The following is a 22,873-nucleotide window of genomic DNA, read 5'->3' as shown; positions in this document are numbered from 1 at the left end:
TATTCTGTTTGATTGTAATGAGAAAAACTCAAATGAACTCTTTTACATTTTCATGTTTTTCTTGAGAAAAATGAGTTTGTCTACTTTCAAGTCATCTATATTTGTATAGCACTTTTCACAATACACATCGTTTCAAAGCAGCTTTATAGAAAATCATGCTTTAATGTCTTAAAGCCCCCAGAGATCAAACTAAAGTGACTGTGGCGAGGGAAAAAACTTCTTTCAATGTTATTTAGTGGTGAAAAAAAAAAACTAGAGAGGAACCTGACCTCTGGTTTTACGATATATGTACATAATCCAATTTTATTTAGCGTCTTGAGCAAAAACCAATCAGCGCATGTAATGTTTTGGCCTTCCCCCGGTTTCACATTTCATGTAAACTTTATTGCCATATTATTACCGGCTTATAACATGTGCGCAAGTGTTGTACTCTATCTTGTTTACATTTCGATGTCAAAACAAGAGAATAATAAATGTCATGTAATCACGGGTTTCTTACATTGTGTCGGCTGGAAGAGGCGGCTGTTAAACCTACTGCTGCTAAATCCACCGAACTGCACGGTGATGTCTGCGTAAATAAAATGACATGTTTGATGTACTGTAGCACTGGGACATGACACTGTAACGCTACAGTCTACTTGGTGTTTGCCATCGATCTTCTCGCCTCTGTACTATAAGTGTGTTGCTCTGTTGTCCTGTGAGCGCTCAGCGCCGCCTCTCCGGGGAGGAGACTGTTCCGCAGCTCTCAGTGTTGCACTGCTTGGTTTTAATTACACTATAATGTGTTTCGTACGATACATATGTTATTGAATCGTGAGCGTCGTATTGTACGATACAGTATGTTACGATATTTTTTTACACCCCTATTTATCATGACTCTTGTGTGATAAAATCGCTTACTAACTTTGTCTGTGTAAAATTAGCCATTATTTCAACTCCACTGTCATGACGATGTAACACCTGTAAACCATGTAGGCGTAAATCCCAGAAACTTTATGTAAAGTAGATCAAAAATACAGTCATGACTTTGAGTTTTCAGTTTTCATCATTGTCTTCTGTTTTTGAACAAGCTGTCGTGTTATTGTGTTTATGATCTGACACAGAGAATAAGCGATGGAGTCAGCGCTCCGTCTAACAGTCTCCCATCATGAACAGCGTGTTTGGAGCGCAAGTAGCAGAACTGCAGCCAAGAAACGCTTATGCCGGTCCGGTTATGGACTGGAGTCTGTTCCGCGAGTGCTAAGTGCTGGCCCGGAACAGCTGTTACGTCCAAACGTTTGAATTCTCTGCTGTAATGCGAGCTCATGCATGAGGCAGCGCTGTGATTGGATGGAAGCGTTTCTTCTCATGAATAATGTGGAGGAGTGCTCAGAATCTACTGACGTGTATGTGTACTGTCCTACCAATCATAACTCAGAGTTTAGGCATAAACCTCATTTTTGTGACATTGCTTCAACTTTCATTTTAATTCGGAAGAACGAAATGGCTCCATAAAACAGAAAAATAACCACTTTCCCCTTATTAATAAACATACTGAGCTTCGACTTCTTTTGAAACTATTTTCAGTGGCAGAGCAAAAGTAATCAAAATATCTTGCCATACAGTGTGTGAGATGTATTTTATTCTAGATGAACCTGTTGTTCCTCAAACTGTTGTGTTAAAGTGAGATCACAATCTCAATCGTGCTGTTGTAATGACAACTGTAACCACCTGAAGCCTCATGCCGACAACCAATCACAGCCCTGCTTATATTTTCATATATGTGTCCAGGAAATCTCACTGAATCTCACCTCTGTCTCACTGTGTCTTAAAGGGCCCCCCCACACACATCACACACATCACACACACACACGCATCAAACACATCACACACACGCATCACACACATCACACACACATCACACACAGACACACACACACACAGACACACATCACACACACATCACACACATCACACACACACACACACACACACACACCTCACACACACACACACACACATCACACACACACACATATCACACACACATCACACACACTCACACACACACATCACACACACAAACACATCACACACACACACACACAGACACACACACACACACACACATCACACACACACACACATCACACAGACACACACACATCACACACACACACACAAACAGACACACACACACACACACATCACACAAACACACAGGCACACACACATCACACACACACACAGGCACACACACATCACACAAACACACACAAACAGACACACACACATCACACACACACACAGACACACACACACATCACACACACGCGCACACACACACGCACACATCACACGCACACACAGACACACACACACACAGACACACACACACATCACACACACATCACACACACACACACATCACTCACACTCACACACACATCACACACAGACACACTCACACACTCATACACACACACACTCACTCACACACACACACACACACACACACACACACACTCACACACACACATCACACACAGATACACGCACACACACACACACACACAGTCACATCACACACACACACATCACACACACACACACACACAGTCACACACATCACACACACACACACTCTCACACACACACACACACACACACACACTCACACACACACATCACACACAGACACACATCACACACAGACACACTCACACACTCATACACACACACACTCACTCACACACACACACACACACACTCACACACACACATCACACACAGATACACGCACACACACACACACACACAGTCACATCACACACACACACATCACACACAGACACACGCACACACACACACACAGTCACACACATCACACACACACACACTCTCACACACACACACAGTGTGCAGAAAAACATCATTGTTTGAGCTCCGTTATCTCTCTCTCCCAAATATCCTGTTTCTTCGAGTGGTGTCGATCAGACCAATAGAAAGCTCTTCCTGCTGTTGGCTGACTTAACTTCCAGCTTTAGCACAATCTCATCCGCTCCAAACAGCGTTCAGCTCCACCGCAACTCACGCACACGCCGACCATAAACACACATATTAGAATTAAAAGTCGTGAGTGGACGGGCGATTCCTGCGCCGCCATGGCCAGCACCATCAAGGTAAGCGTCCCATCACAGAATGATTGAAAGTGACTCTTTGAGAAACTTTCATTAGTTGGAGAATCAGATGGAGCGGGTAACACCCTGTTCAACAAGATTTCCTTTTCACTGCCTTGTAAATTTCCTTTTTCCTATTCTCACTGTCTGACCGACAAACGCCCGAGCACTGTTTATGATTTCTAACGGTCGTCGGTGCGAGTCAGGCGAATGAAACTGGCCGTTTGAGATTTGTGTGAAATTTTGCCGAATCATCATGTCTTGGTGTGATTTATTTGTTTTATTTTTTACTATTGCATCTCTATATGTTATTTTCTTTTGTTTAATTTTTGTTCTATACTTCTTCTGCCCGTCCACTTCAGCTCGACTGTAGTTTTATTCTATATATTCTATATTGAGATTCAGTACGTTAGTGCTCTCATCTGGATTAATCACTTCTTCTTATTTGTAATAAAGTCCTTTTGACATTTAATCATGTGCAGGATATGAATTATAAATAACTATAATTAAGTTTTTACTTGTTATATTTCTAATTCTTGATCGGCAATAAAATTACTGTAAGTGAAAATGCACATTTTTGACTTCAATCATTATGAGCATAATTTTTGGGGCATTTTCACTAGTTGTAATTCAGGTGTTGATATCAGACAATGGACTTTTGCACGAGTTACAGAATAAATGATTCTACATGATTGTAATTATTGATATAAAATATATAATTTCTACTAGATTAAGAAGCACATGGCTGATATGTGTATTTAGAATTCTGTGATTGTTTTGAACAGGAATGAATGACAGATTATTGTGAAATTCTACAAGTGAAAATGCAGTTACAGATATAACAAATTTAGACTTTTACTAGTTCAATTTTTGATATCAAGAATGGATGTTTTTTTACTTGCTGAATTGCAGACATCTATAATTCTCCTGCACGTGATTAAATGTTGAAAGAGTTTGCATGTATGTTCCTTTAGATAAAAGTGTCTGCTAAAGGAATAAATGCAGATGTAGATGATTTAATATTCAGATTAAGTTGATGCCTGATTTGACATGTCGAACATGTTGTTTGTGAGGAATAATTATCACAGTTCTATGAAGCCTTTCATTAAGCATAGATCGTCTTCCATACATCGATATAAACTAAATTAATTTGTAAGTACTGTATAATATAAATTCTCTTCATATTTTCTGTTGTTTCTAAACTTTGAATTTCCAGAACGATTGAGTATAAACTCTATAATGCATCAGTGAAGATGTTTACATCAGTGTGGCTCATAATGACATCATCATAAGCAGCCGTGTTCTGGAGTGTTCATGTTTGTAATTAACATTTTATTATTAAATCTTATAATAACAAAAAACACACACATATATATATATATATATATATATATATATATATATATATATATATATACACACATATATATTAAACCCCACAACCCCCCCCCAAACCCCAACCCCCACCCCCAACCCCGCCTCCCCAAAAACAATCCTGTGGTCACATATAAGTAAATATATACATACACATACACACACACACACACACACACACACACATATATATATATATATATATATATATACATACACATACCTATACACAGATAATAATCATACTCACTTAAAAACTATTCTACAATACTCTCTCCACACCCCACCCGAGAGCCCCCCAAAAATTCCAAATACCTGCCCCATTTTCGGACAAACAAATCTAAATCACCCCGTCTTCCCAATGACACCTCCTCGTAAGCCGCTACCCTCCCCATCTCCGTGCACCACTCCGGATATGGGGGCTCCAGCCCCTCAAAATAACCTGCGTGGTGATCATCACACAGGTCAAAACCCAGTTCTCAATATGGCCATCCCCAACATCGATGACCGCCCCATCGCCCAGAACACAAAGTCTGGGGCAAAACGAAACCCGAGTGCCCACCACGTCGCACACAAAATTCTGAACCTTCGACCAGAATTTCTGGATCTTTGGTGGACACACCACCAAAAAACATGGGCCATGGGCCATGTCTCCATCCTCCGACTGGCATCTCCAGCAGGTGGTTGTGTCTTTAAGACCAAGCCTATACAGTCTAGAGGGGGTCCAATAAAATCTATGCAAAATTTTGAATTGTATAAGATGCACCCTTGCATCTCTAGATGCAGACTTAACGTTTTTAGGAATTTTAGCCCACACTCCTTCCTCCAATGCCAAGTTGAAATCTTTCTCCCATACTCTCTTGAGAGAAGTTAAGGCTCCATCCCCCAGACTCTGAATTAACAGGGAGTAATACACTGATGCCTCATGACCTTTTCCAGAAGTCGCAATCACCTCTCCCAAAGCATCTGCCTCCTTAGGGGGTTGTGTGCTACTCCCAAAAATAGTACAAAGCAGGTGGCGCAGTTGTAAATACCTATAAAACTGAGGTCTGGGGATCCCAAAATGAAGGACCAAGTTTTCAAACGATCTCAACACTCCACTTTCATATAGGTCACCGAGTGTAGCAACCCCCCTCACAATCCATTCAGACCAACAGAAAGGGGACTTATTAATACACAATCTTGGGTTCTGCCATATACTCTTGGCAACATTTAAATAAGTGTCCAATTTAAACAATCTGGACACTTTAGTCCATACTGAGTGTAAATACGAAATAATGGGGTGTAACTTAAATTTTCCGATTAGTTTGATAGAGATGCTTTGTAATGGCGAAATAGAGGCAAGAGCTGCCTGTTCAATAACAAACCAGGGAGGGGCTCTCTCAGGTGGAAGTGACCAATGAGCCAAATGTCTGAGACTGAATGCATAGTAATAAAACAAAATCGCGTGTAAGCCTAGCACACCTTTGTCTATCAGCAAACTTATTAAATGTAAGTTATTATGTAACTTATTAAAATGCAATCTGGGACGTTTACCATTCCAAATGAAGGACTTCGCTATGCTATCAAATTGCTTGAAATAAGAGAGGGGGACATCTATAGGGAGAGATTGTAACAGGTTGGAATACAATTCATTTTAAAAACATTAACCTTCCCAATCATCAATAAATGTATTAAAGCCCACCTGTCCACATCGCTCGAAAACCTTTTTATTAAAGGGTCAAAATTAACTCTAACTAAATCAGACAAATTTGCTGGGAATAAAATCCCCAAATACTTAATGCCCTGTTTGGGCCACTGGAAGGCGCCCGGCTGAAAAGGATTAATAATTCTGTGGAGGCAAGGCATAGATCTAGTGGGGTCGGAGACGAATAATAAAATATCATCTGCGTAAAGCAGAAGTTTATGCGCCACACCTCCCGCCACCACCCCTGGAAAATCATCCTCCTTTCTTATCGCGGCTGCTAATGGTTCCAGGGCAAGACAGAACAATAATGGGGAAAGAGGGCAACCCTGCCGAGTGCCCCTATCCAGAGTAAAATAATCTGAAATTAATCCATTTGTTTGTACCGCTGCTACAGGGTGTCTATAAAGTAACTTAATCCAACCAATAAATGTACTCCCGAACCCGTACATTTCCAAAATCTTAAAAAGATAATCCCATTCTACCATATCAAACACCTTTTCGGCGTCAAGTGAGATGGCAGCGACCGGAGATTGATCATTCGCTACTGACCACATGATATTGATGAGATGCCTGATGTTATCAGAAGAGCTGCGGCCCCGAATAAACCCCACCTGATCTATATGTATAAGAGATGTCATAACTTTACTTAATCGGTTAGTCAGAGTTTTTGCCAAAATTTTTACATCTAGCTGGATCAGGGAGATTGGACGGTAACTTTTACACTCGCTTGGATCTTTGTCCTTTTTAAGAATCAGACTGATCCGGGCTTGTGTCATGGTTAGGCTTTCCATTCTTTAATGATTCTGTATAAACTTCTAACAAAAGTGGAGACAGTTCTGTAGCATAAGATCTAAAAAATTCAGCGGCAAAGCCGTCTGCCTGTAGTCAAGGCCTTCATTACCTCGTCAAGCTCCTCCAAGGTTATCTCAGCATCAAGAGATTATTTTTTTTTTTGCTCAGTCGTCAATTTAGGAAGATCAAAGTTTCTAATATCTTCATCAGTAGACAAAGATGAGGAACTATAAAGATCAAAATAGAATTCTTTAAAAGCATTATTAACATCAATGGCTGAGGTAAAAATTTCACCACCAGCAGATTTCACTGAGGGAATGATAGAAAAAGACTCTCTGTGCTTTATATATCTAGCCAAAAGCTTCCCTGTTTTGTCCCCCGACTCAAAGTATGACTGTCTTGCCCTGAATAACCAAAACTCCACTTTCCGCGACAAAATCGTATTATATCTATATTTCATTCGAGGTCATCAGATCGCATAAGGCACTTCAGCTCTGCCTCTGCACTTTTAATATTCTCTTCCAACTCCACGAGTTCTCATGCTTTGGATTTTTTTGATGAATGAGGCATACTGTATTATCCGACCCCTAAGAACCGCCTTAAGTGCCACCCAAGCCACGCCCACAGAGGATACTGAGGACCAGTTGGTCTCCATATAAACATTGATTTCAGTCTTTAACATTTGTTGGAAATCAGGATTTTGCAAAAGGGATACATTAAAGCGGCAACTATATGATTTCTTTTTCTCCGTATGTGGCAACACCTTTAAACTCACCAGGGCGTGATCTGAGACTAAGATATTTCCAATTGAGCAATCAACAACAGATGAAATGAGGGATTTGGATATCCCAAAAAAAATCTATTCTAGAATAAATCTTATGGACTGATGAAAAAAATGTATAGTCCCTACCAGATGGGTTCAAAAGTCTCCAAATATCTGAAAGACCAAGATTTTTACACATCGTGTGAAGTGTCAATGTTGCTCTAGGGGGTTTACACACTTTTGCTTCACTATGATCAAGGACTGAGTCCATCAAAAGATTAAAGTCTCCTCCCAATATTATATCATGAGGGGTGCCAGCAGCTTGCAACATCCCTTCAAGATCTATAAAAATGCCCTGATCATCAGCGTTAGGTGCGTAAATATCAGCCAAAATCAACCTTTGCCCTTGAATTTCAGCTAAAACAATAATGACTCTCCCTATTTTATCTTTAATCTGTTTGAGAAATTTGAATTGTAGATGTTTACTTATCAGTGTAATGACTCCCCTGCTCTTACTTGAGCCAGCACTAAAAAAAACATGCCCACCCCATATCTTCCCAAATTTTTCAGCTTCCTGCGGGGAAAGATGAGTTTCTTGAAGAAACACTATTATCATATTTCTTACATTTAAGAAAAGTAATAACCTTCCTTCTTTTTAAGGGGTGCCCCAATCTATTCACATTCTATGTGGAGAGAGATAGTACACTCATATTAACATTTGACATTTTGATATAGTAGAAAAAATTAATTGTGTGTCAAATACAGACCACATTCCCCATTAGTGAAACAATCAAACCCCGAACTTCCCCCTGAACAAAACAAACAGAAAAAAGAAAAACGTGCGCATTAACCCCGTGCACGAAAGCGCCAACCGCCGACAATCCCTCTAAACTCAAAAGGTCCATGTACACCTACGAGAGTCCCCGCAACAACTTTGCCATCGGATTGCTCAATTTTGCCTCACAAATTTGTGAGGCAAAATTACATAACAGAAAATACTTTGTAAAATAAACCCCAGCCAATAGGAAGAATGAACACAAAGAACATGTAGATTAATTCACAGAACTGTCTCAAAGGTGTGATCTTCCACAAAACAAATTCCAGCTGATATAAAACCGTTCAGATTCCTCGGACAGACAAACGAATGTTCAGTGAGCCGGCTGTTATGAGTTCAACGGATGACGTATTCATTCCAGTGTCACGTAAAAATACTCAACAAAACAAACTCCAGCCAGCAGGAAGAATAAGCACGAAGAACGAACAGATTAATCCACAGCTGTTCCAAGGAGTGTTATTCAATAGAACAAGCTCCAGCCACTAGGCGGAACCAAATACAAAAAGAAACAAAACCGGCATTCCGGTTCCCTGGATGGTCAAGTCAATTCACTCGGAGGCCGCATAAAAGTACATACCATGACTTACACAATCTGTCAACTTTATAAAAGACATCCTTTGTGTGAGCATGTAGATATTTTGCGGTCATCCATAGTGTCCACTCTCAAACTGGCCAGGAACTTCAATGCAAAAGTAATCTTTCATCAATGCAAAAGTTTCTTTAAGGAAAAGTGTTATTCACAAAACAAACTCCAGCCGCTCGGTGGAGCCAACGCAAAAAGAAAAAAGCCAGAGTAAGTACAGCGAGTCGACCCACTCACATGAGAAACATCCAATGGTTTACTCACCCATTGATTCTATAAAAGACATTGGGGCCTGTCTCCCTCAGCAGATCTCCGAGCAGGGACTCTGTGAGCTTGCTCGATTTCCAGCTTGTGGCCTGTTATGTCGAGCAAACTCGGGAAAAGCTCGTCTAGGAATTTCACCATATCTCTGCCCTCCTCATGCTCAGGAATTTCAATAATTCAAACGTTATTCCTGCGGCTTCTATTCTCAAGACCTTCAAGCTTTTCAAGGAGATGTTCCAAATCAACTTTGGTCACGGGCGGATTAGTGGTTAATTCCCTCCGAAGATTCCAGAAAATCGATTCGTCTCTCAACATCAGTCACTCTTGTAACTAACTCAGAGAATTTTATTTCCATCGCCGTAATCGATCGACGTATTACAGCGAGATCCTTCAAGTCAGCAAGAACCTTCGTCAGCATCACCGACATGTTGGACAACTGACGCTGGATCACCTCTCCTGCCGCGCCATCCAAATCGAGTCCCCGGTCTGTAGGCCTGTCGGGGCTTTCATCCTGAACACGTAAATGTCTTTTATTGTCTCCAGAGCCCGAGGATTTTGACTACTTTGCCATGTTTTGCCTCAAAGAGCAAATGTGTAACTGGGTGTATCAAATTTCACCAGAATATAACATGAAAATAATTAAAAATTTAGCAAAGTGCGCAAAGCTCGTCGCTCACACGTCTGCTTCTTGCATGGCATCACGTGACCCCCCAGTGTTCATGTTTGGAGATTGAGTTTGTGTAGAAATGCATAAGACTTCGTTCAGACAGATGCAGGACAGTTTTACTGTTAAACTCATCAGATGCTGTTTTTTTTCTCTCTCTCTCTCTCTCTCTCTTTCTCTGTACATGTGTATCTCTCACTCTCTCTCTCACTCTCTCTCTCTCTGTACATGTGTATCTCTCTATCTCAGTTGGCTTTATTTTGAAAGGCAGATTGCTGTTCTGGCCTTTGGATGTTTTATAGATTATTGAAACATACCAGGTTTTATCATAGAGTCAAAACACAAACGATTCAGAATACTGGCATCTGTGAACATCTGCGACATCACTGACTGCCAAACCGTTTCTGTATGATACAGTACTGTACTGTAAATCCATCACATTCAATTCATGATATTTCCATTATAAAGATACACACAGATTTTCAGTATTTAGTGGCATGACCGGAAATTATTATAATTAACTTGTTATTTAGTGATGGGGATCTCGTCTTGTGTCTGATCTTTTAAAATCTTAAATTTTACACCGCTGAAGCATGATTCATATCACCATTATTACCATTAAGTGCTTCTCATCACATTATTCTGATTTAGAGCTGTTAAACAGACTCTGAATTAAAGCTGAAGTGTGTCATTCATGCATCACCAAACTCAATTTCAAAAACACATTTCCAAACAGCTTTCTTGAACACTCCCCCTTTTGCCGTTGGTCGACCAAACAGATAGTCTCTGCCCCAAACTCACACCATTGGTCAGGCCGCTCATAGAAATAGATGAATGTTTTACAGCATCACAGATTCACAGTAACACATTTACTAAATGTATTCCTATAGAATGTACTGTATATAGGAATATTATATAGACAAAAAGTCATGTGAATTTGTGAACACATAATTCACTCACCAGTATCATCTCACAGCATTGGAAATGCTTCTCCGGGGGGCAGGGAGGCCTGGGTAGCTCAGTGAGTATTGACGCTGACTACCACACCTGGAGCCACAAGTTTTAATCCAGGGTGTGCTGGAATTGACCCCATTGACTTCCATTGTCTCACTGGAACACAGATTTGTGCTTTTTTTAAAGAAAAGGAAGGACGGGGCACGAGTATTGACACTGACTACCACCCCTGAAGTCGTGAGTTCAATCCAGGGTGTGCTGAGTGACTCCAGCCAGGTCTCCTAAGCAACCAAATTGACCCGGTTGCTAGGGAGGGTAGAGTCACATGGGGTAACCTCCTCGTGGTCGTGATTAGTGGTTCTCGCTCTCAATGGGGCGTGTGGTAAGTTGTGTGTGGATTGTGGAGAGTAGCATGAGCCTCCACATGCTGTGAGTCTCCGCGGTGTCATGCACAACGAGTCACGTGATAAGATGCGCGGATTGACGGTCTCGGAAGTGGAGGCAACTGAGACTTGTCCTCCACCACCCGGATTGAGGTGAGTAACCGCGCCACCATGAGGACCTACTAAGTAGTGGGAATTGGGCATTCCAAACTGGGGAGAAAAGGGGATAAAAAAAGAATTGTTTCTCTGGTTATTCTGAGATGTCGGACAAAAAGTCTGTCGTGAAAATGATTGAACATGTGTGACACACTTTCACTCCAGATATAAGATGTTTCCTGCTGAACGCTAGTAAACATAAAGTTCGTCAGAGCATTTTGAGTCATTCATTACATTTAATAAAAGAGCCACAGTGGCTTCAACTTCCATTTTGTGCCAATTTCCCCAGAAGTGACACATGGGATGGAAACACTGCTGTATTCACAAATTATCAGTGCTGTCATTTGATTAAAATGTTTAATCACGATTAATCACATGATTTTTCACAATTAATCATGATTCATCGCAGATTTCAAAAGTGCTGAATCGTGACTCTGTACTTCTTTTTCTGTCAAAATGCATTTAGTTCTTTCTTAGAAAAGAAAAGAAAACAATATGTGACATTAATATTTAATTAACATTTTCCAAAAAAAGCCTTTCACATTTTAAAGACAGAAGTGTACTGAATAGCAGCAATTCAAGTAACATCAAAAGTTTCCCAAAGTCTAAGCGGGAGGTTGACTAATTGAAATATCTAGTCCCCGTAGTGTGTGTATTTATTGCAATGGGCATTACATTTCTGAAACTCTCATCCAACACAATATTAATCGTGGTTATACACTAGGGCTGCACAATTAATTGCTAAAATAATCAAGATTACAATTACAGCTGTCGTAATTATATAATCTTGGAAAGTGTCAATTACAGCATTCATTTCGGTGTTCTCCCACTGCACCAAAATGCTTCGCTCCAGCGAGTCGTGTGAATGTGACTTATCACACGTCCCATCTGAGTCTGATTACAGTTAAATTACGGTTAAGAGGTCCTTTCTCCATCACTTGATCATTGACACAGAATTGCTGTTGTGCGTGTGTGTTTGTGTGGTGTGTGTCAGTGGAATGAGTCCGGATACGTCAGAAAGGTTCTGCCCTATTCCAACCAGTGTTCTGAAGAAAGTGTCCGAATATAGTGTCATATTAGTAATGCGTTAGTCGTGTTGAAGAAAAATTAACGCATTTAACATTTTAAATAAATTGCATGTGCTACCGTGTTAATTTGTACAGCTCTAAAAAAAAAAAATTGGGAAATTTCTATCCTTCTCTTAAAGAAATTCGTAACTTGGATGGAAACATGAGTAGTGTTTACTCACTTCAGGTCGATCAGTCTATCAATGGATTACTGATAATGACTCTGAACATTAAACTGAGATACAAGAAAGTATTTTAACATTTAATAAATAACACACTTCAGCTTTAAAGACAAGTACAGAAAGACAAAATAATTTTTCTTTGCACTGAATGGAAAGATGATGCGAATGAGGGCGTCTGATGGGAAATAGGAGCGTTTTGTTAACGTGGCTCTGGAGGTTAATCGCACTGTTAACGATGGGCGTCTCACAATCAGAACACCGATGATGGGCTGTTTCCTTTTCCATTCCCAGCTCTGTTATCCCGTGCTGTGAGGAATGCAGGAAATGGTGGCAGAGTACTTCCTGTCTGCTGTTTCATGTACACGAATGAACTCAAACGGCCACTGAGCTGAAAATAAAAACCATAAACACCACTGAAAATGTGACTATGAGACAGTTTTACTATTCATAATTAATCCAAATAAACATCATGTGAAATCCAGCCAATAATGATGCAGCTTGGATACAATCGCCAGGATCAGCTGACCGGATGCAGGAAAAGAAACCTGGAATCACACAAGTATCCTGTCGCTCTTGCTCTCTCTCAGATCACTGTTTTGCTTGGCAGGTGTGAAATGTATAAAGTAAATCACTGTATTGCTTCTCTGATTGGCTGAAAGCGTGTGGTGGGTGGCACTTGGTGTTTTGGGCATGCTCAGTCAGCTCTTCAGAGAAAGTGTTTGGAAAACATTGAATTTACAGTGTTTATAATGTTGTCTCTCACGGAACGCTGCATTTGGAGGCCTCGCTCTCTTTTAGACGGCCAGAATGAATGTGATTTTCCACACACGTCTGATCTGACGGCTTTATTCATGTTCAGTTTGAGATTCAACCACCTTCATAAAAACTCTTTATACACTTTATACATGATCATAGACATTAGATATTTATTGATCTCTGTATAGTAGCAGCCTCTTTGATTGGATAATAATGAGGATATCATTTACATTTATATGTATTCATTTGGCAGACAATTTTATACAAAGTGTATCAAACTGTTGAGCGTCAGGAATGTGTAAAAGTTACATTTGTAGAAGGTGTATGAAAGTTCATTCAGTGTGTGTTCAGTACTCTTGAGCGTCGTCAGTCTCTCAGGTGAAGGTTTATTTCTCCTGGAGGGTCAGTAATGGGCTTCACATCTGGTTAATCTGGTTTCCGACATCACTTCCTGTTCTCCTCTGTAGTGCACTTAACAGGGTGTTTCCCTGTCCAGTCTACCGAGTGTCTTATGGCAGAGTTATTGTTCCTGCTCATTTATAAACATAGTCTGAATGTTATAATGTTTGAATGAGCTTTATTAATCAGAAAGTATCTAGGTATGTGGCAAACATTGACCTGACTGCTCATATAATCTCGTGTCATCTTGTGTAAGTGTTTTGCTAAATAGAAAAGTATTGATGTTTAAATCGTCTTTAGAAAGTACTGAAACAGAGCCGATGTTAAAAGCTCATTTGATATCATTAATGTCTTTGCAACCAACAAATGTAACCAAGTATGATTTATTACTGATGTCAGTTGACTCGTCCAATCTTACAGCAAAAAATGCAGCTCAACACTAGCTCAGTGACATCTTCATCATTCTTTAATGGAAAAATCTGTTTTATTGTGGGTGTTTCTTCAATTTAGGGCACTTTTAGCACACAGTGTCTTTTCCAGCACATCTCAAATTCTGTATTGTGTTTAATAGAGTTCTGTGCTGGAAATGTCGATGATGGAAATGACATTTTTAGCATTTTTTTTTTAAGAAAACATCTGACTTCTTTTGTCTTGCTGAGGCTAATTTCATAGATAACATTTTATATATCGTAAATGCACACAATTAAATCATATTTTCACATTTTTTTTCAAAATTACAGCTTCACTGGAAATCAGTGTATAAATATTCTGATTATATATAAAAATATTCTGTTCTTGGTTTTTCTGTTTTCTTCAGTCATCACTTGCTCATATATTTCATCTCAAGCATGCTCTTTTTTTAGTGCTGTATACAAGAACAATCAATACAGAGAGAAAAGTTCATTCAAAAGAAAACAATAAACAGGTGCCAGAGTACAAATAAATATATAAATAATTTAGGAAAAGTGTGCCACGTATGTAACAAAATCACACTAACAATATTACAGACTCTAATAGTCTTTTTGCCTTTTGGACAAAACATAAAAAATATTGTTTGAAATAATTAATAATGTAGTGAATGTGAAAGTTCCTCATTAATATTAATAAATAGATCTAAAAATTTAATATTTTTCTATCCCATGGCCACTGAAGTATATCATTGTTAATTCCAATTCATCCATTTAATTTTTTAAATAAAGCTTTTCATATCAATCCTAAATATTTTTGCATGTATGCAATGAAAAAAATACGTGAAAAATAGTAAAAAAAAAAAGGTTTATCAATATTCAACTTAAAATCTGTAAGCACATGTTTTACCGGATGTATTCTATGCATTACGTTGTTAATGACATTGTATCCACTGTTCTCCAGGCTTTGTGGCAGTCAAAGTTTCAAAACAAACAAACAAACAAACAAACTAAAAATAAAATAAAAACTAGCTGGAGATATGTGATGTTATTTAACATATTCTAATATAGTTGTTTTACATTTTTCTCTTGCAAAATCCTCGTATTACCCTCACTTTTGTCCACTTGTAACGAGTACACTAACTTAAAAAAAAAAAAAAACGTGTTAGGGGCAAAATTGTTTGGTGTGGTGGAAATGATGCCACAACTCTGGGGCAGTCGTAATTTTTTAATAAATCGATAGAAATAATTTGCACACAATAAATATGAAAATGATTTCTGTTTATTTCACTCTTGTTTGGATGATCATTTTAAACTTGTCATAATTCATATTTTTGTAATGGATTTTCATAGTTTAATATAAAACTTCTGGGTTTGGGACAAGACTAAAACAGTCGAATCTTTACATTTAAAGATACCAAAAATGAATGAATGCCTGGTGAAACGTTTCCAGTTCATTTGTCTGTCTCTGTGTCTGTCTGGCTGTAGGAGGCGCTGTCGGTGGTGAGCGAGGATCAGTCCTTATTTGAGTGTGCGTACGGAGCGTCTCATTGTAAAGCGGACATGACAGCGTCTGCCGCGGGTGAATACACACAGAATAAACTAAGTCCCAGAGTGCAGCAGCAGCAGGATTGGATGGCTCCGCCCACCGGACGCGTCACTGTGAAGATGGAGTGCAGCAGCAGCAGTGCAGGAGGAGCTGCGCAGGTCAACGGCTGCAGGTGAGACTCTATAACAAACATCACATCACTGTGACTGCTGCTCTCAAGTCTGTGTTTGTCTTCAACACTAGATCTATTGTTTTATCACGTATCATGGTTTAATGTTTTGAAAAGTGTGCTTTTGCAATCTTTCTTGACAATAAATGACACCTGTTTTGATATTTTGTCATCTAATGAAATGACATTCACATATTCTATAGTGTTGGAGTCTTTTCTGAGGTCAGTGTAGACAGAAGGCACATCTCTCTGGATCACACTGACAGTTTTTATTCTTCAGAAATCAGGACATGTGGCAGTGTGGCAGCTCTCCATTATCAAATGTGTATTAGAGTTTTCTGTGATTAATTTCTGGGAAATATTCCTCAGTGATCTTCTGCCCAGACTGTTAAACTTTAAGAAAGAGTTATTGATCATCGGGATGTTTTTCTTCCCCAGTTGGAAACAATTTTCAGTTTCTCAACATTCAGCACAAGCAAATGACTTGAGATTTTAGAAATCTGTAATGAAGAAATCAAGTTGTTATAACCTCTTGATTAACATTCAGTTAATATAATAACACACATGAGGATCGTATAATGTTGATGCAGCCACAGTAAATTATTTCACCATCCTGTAATCTTACTTACAAAACTCTCCTACACCTCTGTGTGTGTACTGTTGTGTAGTTATGAGTGTTTATAACTGTGTGGAACACACGTCTTCTTGAGTTCAGTGTGTTTTCTTTCTGACGAGTGGAACTTTCATGTGATCTGATGTTTAAACTCCAGCATGAGGGAGTCTCGCATCAACATTCCTGCTACAAACTGAGAGTTTCTGCATCATGAAGTGAAAACTCCACAGCTCCAGAAACCCCAGAAATGCCAGAAATCCCAGAAACCCCAGAATTCCAGAAACTCCAGAAACCCCAGAATTCCAGAAACTCCAGAAACCCCAGAATTCCAGAAACTCCAGAAACCCCAGAAGCTCCAGAAACCCCTGAAACTCCAGAAAACCTAGAAAAACCAGAAACACCTGAAATGGCAAAACCCCTGAAACTCCAGAAACCCCAGAAAGCCTTGAAACTCTATACACCCCTGAAACTCCAGAAACTCTTGAAGCTCCAGAAACCCCCGAAACTCCAGAACCCCCTGAAACTCTAGAAACCCCATAACTGCTGAATTCTAGAATCCCCAGAAATTCCAGAAACTGCAGAAATTCCAGAAAATCCAGAAACTCCTGAAATTCCAGAAATACCCCAGATACCCCTGCAATTCCAGAAAACCCAGTAACTCCAGAAACTCCAGAAACTCCTGAAATTCCAGAAAACCCAGAAACCCCAGAAATCTCAGAAACCCCTTAAACTCTACAAACTCCAGAAACCCCTGAAACTCCTGAAACCTCTGAAACTCCAGATATCCCAGAAACTTCTGAAACTCCAGAAACCCCTGAAACTCCTGAAATTCCAGAAATCCCAGAAATCCCAGAAACTTCTGAAACTCCAGAAACTCCCAAAACCCCAGAAACTCCAGGCAGCAGTATTATATTCCTCTTTATTCCTCAGTGAGCAGCAGTGGATGTTTTATTGATGTGTTTGTGTTTGGAAGCTGAGTTGAACTTTCCGTCGCGTTGAGTCCAACAGTTGGTCGACACATGCATCTTTTCTGAAGAAGGTTTTGGGTTGTTGGTTTCTGGATCTGTCTGGATGATTCAGAGTTTGATGGCACATTCTGGCTGAAATCCTTCACATCTGTGTCCTTATGTGAGAATAATGAGTCATTTCAGGACTATCTTTAGAAATCATTTGGAAATGGAGAATAATGTGATTGTTTGAGGAGAATGTAAGTGAAAGTGTTCAATCAGCTGATCATTACATGACCCTAGACATGAACTTGAGCTGCTTGTTATGTGATCAAATAAATTAATAAATGGTCATGAAATATTGATTTGAGTGTAAATGATTTTATCACATGTGAAGTCAGAGAGTGTAGAGTGATATGAGAGACATGAAGCTAACAGGAGAAATCACTTGAATGAGTTTAGTTTCACTCTACAAAACATTTAAAAGCAACCTGCAGCCATTGACCAATCACAATCAGATATTCCAGAGAGACATGAAATATTCTGTGGTTATGAATTCAGTTCTCTATACAGCAGCTGTGACATGCTCATTACATATTGATTACCACAGAAAATACTGCTGACCCTTCACTCCGTTTATAAACACAAATAAATGTGCTGACAGTGGAAGTCTATGAGCAGTTCCTAAAGTCATGGAAAACCTGGAAATATCAGGGAATTTAAAAAAAAAAAAAATTCAGTGCTGGAAAAGTCGAGTTACTTCTCAAAAAGCCATGGAAAAGTGAATAAAAACGTTTGTAGTTATGCTCTACTCTAAATATTTTATTGACTAGAGTTTGCTGTTTGTGAGTGAAATGTCTATAAATTGAAATATCCTGAAATCTGAATGACTGGAAAAATAATGGAAATGAATTGGTCAAAAAGTGTGGAAGCTGTCTGAGGTGATGTTTGTGTGTTTGTGTGAAACCTCAGAACCACAGAAACAAGAAGCAGATAATGTTGAAGTGAAACTAAATCCTTGTGTGTGTGTGTGTGTGTGTGTGTGTGTGTGTGTGTGTATACAGAATTTCTCCTGATGACTGTACTGTGGTTAAAGGAAAGCTGTCAGCAGGTGAGAATGTTCCGGTGATGTACAGTAACTACATGGAGGATAAACACACACCACCTCCAAACATGACCACTAATGAGCGCAGAGTCATCGTACCTGCAGGTAACACACACACACACACACACACACACACACACTCACACACACACACTGCACACATACACACTCACACACACACTACACACACACAGACACACACACACACTACACACACACACTGTGCACATACACACTCACACACACACACACACACACACACACACACACTGTGCACGTACACACTCACACACACACTACACACACAAACACACTACACACACACTCACATGACACACACACACACACAATGCACACACACACTACACACATACACACTCACACACTCACACACTACACACTACACACATACGCACAAACACACACACACTCACACACTCACACTACACAGACACACACACACACACACACACACTGCACACATACACACTCACACACACACTACACAGACGCACACACACACACACTACACACACACACTGTGCACATACACACTCACACACACACACACACACTGTGCACGTACACACTCACACACACACTACACACACACACACAAACACACACTACACACACACTCACACGACACACACACGCACAATGCACACACACTACACACATACGCACAAACACACACACACACTCACACACTCACACTACACACATACGCACTCACACACTCGCACACTACACACATACACACTCACACACTCACACTACACACATACACACTCACACACTACACACTACACACATACGCACAAACACACACACACTCACACACTCACACTACACACATACGCACAACACACACACACACTCACACACTCACACTACACACATACGCACAAACACACACACACACACACACACACACTCACACTACACACACACGCAAACACTGCACACACTGCACACATTCACACTACACACACACACACACACACACACACACACACACACACATCCTCTCTCTCTCTGACGGGTGAAGAAAACATCATGTTTGTTTCTTTACAATGAAAAACCTGGAATTGTTAAATAATGTTTTCCAGGTCTGGAAAAGTCATGGAGAAATCATGGAAATTTCAATAGAGAATGTCAATATTTGTGCTTAGATCAGCAATAAAATATTTTAATAGCTCGATATTGCTTTTGTGTCGAGTCAATCCTCACAACTGAGCTCAAGTCATTCTTTTGAGTCAGTTCTTTTTATTGAATCGGTCAAAGCGGTTTACAAATCAGTGTAAATAATTCATTAGCTGATCAATCTGAATCAAAATGACTTTTCTGTCCAGTAATCAGAAATGTCTGTGAAAATCATGGTCATTAAGAGCAGGAATGTGTTAAGAAATTAAATAGTTAATTTTGTTTTTATGTTGACTTTTAGGTAGTGTTGTGTAAGCTCACTACAAATTATAAATGACTTCTGTAAAACTGTAATGAGATTACTGTCTTTAGTGATGAGTTCATCGGAAAAGTCATCACAATGCTAATTACTTTTAAGTTACTTTCTAAAACCATTTGTACAGGAAAGCTTTTGGTTTTTCACGCAATCAATTCAAAATAGTGTTTATATTTCCTCTTCGTCCGTTGACACACGCCCTTCAGCTGTCACAGAACACAAACACGTGTTTTATATTAATATAATGCATGTTTTAAATGTATTATACAAAAATAATATTATTTTAGAAATATCTGTAACCCGGGTGATGTACTTAAAAGTAATTAACTTAACTGAAGTAACTGTAATCTGAAAACAAGCATTTGAAATGTAATGCATTACACTACTTTTTGTACTTAAAAGTAATTAGATTACAGTAATTAATTAGTTGGGATTATATTACACTTAACACTGCTTTTATTCTATAGTCATTATAATCAGCTTCATATAAAACAATAAAAATCTATAATTTGTCCTCATTTAGGCCACGTCCACACTAAGGCCTTGTTCAGACTGCCACTAAAAATCTGATTTTTTGCATTTCCAGATTGTATCCAGATGAGTTTTTGATAGTCTGGACAGCAAAAAAAAACACATGAAATTAGATTTTTCTGAATCTGATTCAAACCACATCGGGAGGTGCTCTCAAATGTGATTGAAATCAGATTTTTTCAGATGCGTCTCAGTCCGGACGCTCTGGCTGCTCAAATCAGATTTCAAATGGTCTTGTGTGTCACTCTTAATGCGACACACAACGATGACTTCAAAAATCGGTGTCGGAAATGACGGAAGTATTCATAACGGCATGTGCAGAGATTTTGGCATGTCCATGGATTCAAGCGGAGAGGAGAACACCACTCAGTGGACTGACACAGAGGTCAGTTGCCAGCTGGCACTTTGGGGGGAGGCTTCCGTCCAGGCAAAACTCGAAGGCAGTTATCGCAATAAGGCCATTTACCAAGAAATATCTCGGGGCACAGAGGAAAGGGGGTTCCGTAGGTCGAGAGTTTTTCTTGTGCGATGGAGGAGTTCTGCACCACGACTGGACAGGGTGCTTATTTGGAGAGCGAGATGATGCACCTCCATTTTTCTGCATTTGTTTTGAAAGCATCATCTCGTGGGTACGCCAACATCGTTACCAAAGCAACCCATGCAGATAGGTTGGTTATGTCTGATTGTGCAAATCTGATTTGATCACTTGCAATTAATAGTGCGGATAGTCTGCCTGAAAAGTCCGATTTGCCTGCAGTCTGAACATAGCCTAACATGTTTTTGGTTGAACACTTTTTTTGTAGAAATTGTGTTCTGTTTCCAATTGTGTGCAGTAATGGAGAGTGTTTTCAAAAGTCTCAATATTCAGTGGAGGAAAGCCTGGTTCCAGTGTGGACGAAAGGTGTAAACGCAGCAAAATCAATGTGTTTTCAAACAAAATCATGTGAGTGTAGATGTGGCTTTAGGTGTGTGTGTTTCATATGTTGAGTAAGAGTTTGTCCTCTAATGCAACTTCCTGCTCAAGTGCAGTTATGAAGACAGTGACTGCAGCGTAACAACATCCTGTTTTTCCTGCTCATTCAGACAGACAATAGACACGCCGCGTGCAGCGAGGAACACATACAGGAAACACGGCTTTATAACACAGCTCATTTCACTTGCATGGACACACACCAGCTTCACATGCATTTAGATGCATATTAAAGCTGAAGTAACTCTTTCAGTGATAAAATACTTCTATCCCTGCTTAATATGCAGAGACAACTATAAGTAAGCCATTCATAGGTTAATTTTCTCAAACTGTAAACACTGTGTCTCTGTGATGCTTTTAAATTTGCTCTGTTTGTTTTGAGCGACCCTCTTAGACCCGCCCCGACAACAATGTCACACAACCAATGGCGTGAGTTGAGGGCGGGACTATCTCTTTGTTTGACCAACAGCAGACGGGGAGCATATTCAGAAAGCTGATATGAAAAAATATATATTTTTGCAATTCCATTTGGGGGTGCAGAAATTACTTCAGCTTTAAGGTCGTAGCAGTTTAGTGTTGTGTCACATGACCTCAGTTGTATTTGTTCTTTATGTGGCAATAGTTGGCAGAAATTCCTCTGTCCACACACTGCGTCCCAGTGAAGCTGCAGGTCATTTGTACAGTTTGGTCACCTGTATCTGCAGAATATGAGAGACCAGAATGTGAAAATAAAGTGAAACTGGAGCACTTCACAGAACATTATAAGAACATTGCACAGTGGACTTCTGGGAAAGAGTTTGTTCACAGACAAGCCAGAATTCAAACGACTCCTGAAATGAACCATGTGACGTCCAGATGGCTGACAGAAACTCTGGACACATTCATGCTGCAAAGTATTGAGAGTGACCGGCGCATGAATTTACTAAATCATCATTCTGTGTGTGTACAGGATACACGAGTCTCTCCTGAACACACAATGATTGACATGTGATAACAACAGCAACATTTTAATCTTGTAGCTGTAAACAGGAAACATGAATGACAACAGTTCTGTGGTTTGAGTAAAAGAAGATCAGTGACTGAAGTTGTTGGCTATTATTATT

The 22,873-nt window shown here is 39.6% G+C and overlaps 2 protein-coding genes across 14 annotated transcripts in view; one reads left to right on the top strand and one right to left on the bottom strand.

Annotated features, from left to right (window-relative positions):
* Positions 1-22,873, bottom strand: part of LOC127433095 (ATP-sensitive inward rectifier potassium channel 15-like) — a 344,355-nt gene that overhangs the window by 302,341 nt on the left and 19,141 nt on the right. The window lies entirely within an intron of this gene.
* The window catches only part of LOC127433086 (transcriptional regulator Erg-like), a 68,556-nt gene that overhangs the window by 32,883 nt on the left and 12,800 nt on the right, over positions 1-22,873 (top strand). For 4 of the 5 annotated variants that reach the window (XR_007895830.1, XM_051684743.1, XM_051684740.1 and 1 more), the window contains exons 3-4: positions 15,913-16,145; positions 18,767-18,912. Coding sequence is in view for 4 of the 5 variants with exons in the window: in XM_051684743.1 (XP_051540703.1) it covers positions 15,913-16,145; positions 18,767-18,912 (379 nt within the window). In the remaining variant the exon portion in view is untranslated. Of the gene's footprint in view, positions 1-2,934; positions 3,162-15,912; positions 16,146-18,766; positions 18,913-22,873 lie in introns of those variants that run through there. The other variant, XM_051684742.1, reaches the window with a different exon arrangement.

Source organism: Myxocyprinus asiaticus, chromosome 42 (assembly GCF_019703515.2).
Source record: "Myxocyprinus asiaticus isolate MX2 ecotype Aquarium Trade chromosome 42, UBuf_Myxa_2, whole genome shotgun sequence".
Classification (NCBI taxonomy): Eukaryota; Metazoa; Chordata; class Actinopteri; order Cypriniformes; family Catostomidae; genus Myxocyprinus; species Myxocyprinus asiaticus.
Note: the sequence above shows the minus strand (reverse complement) of the source record. Positions and strands in the feature narration are given on the sequence as shown.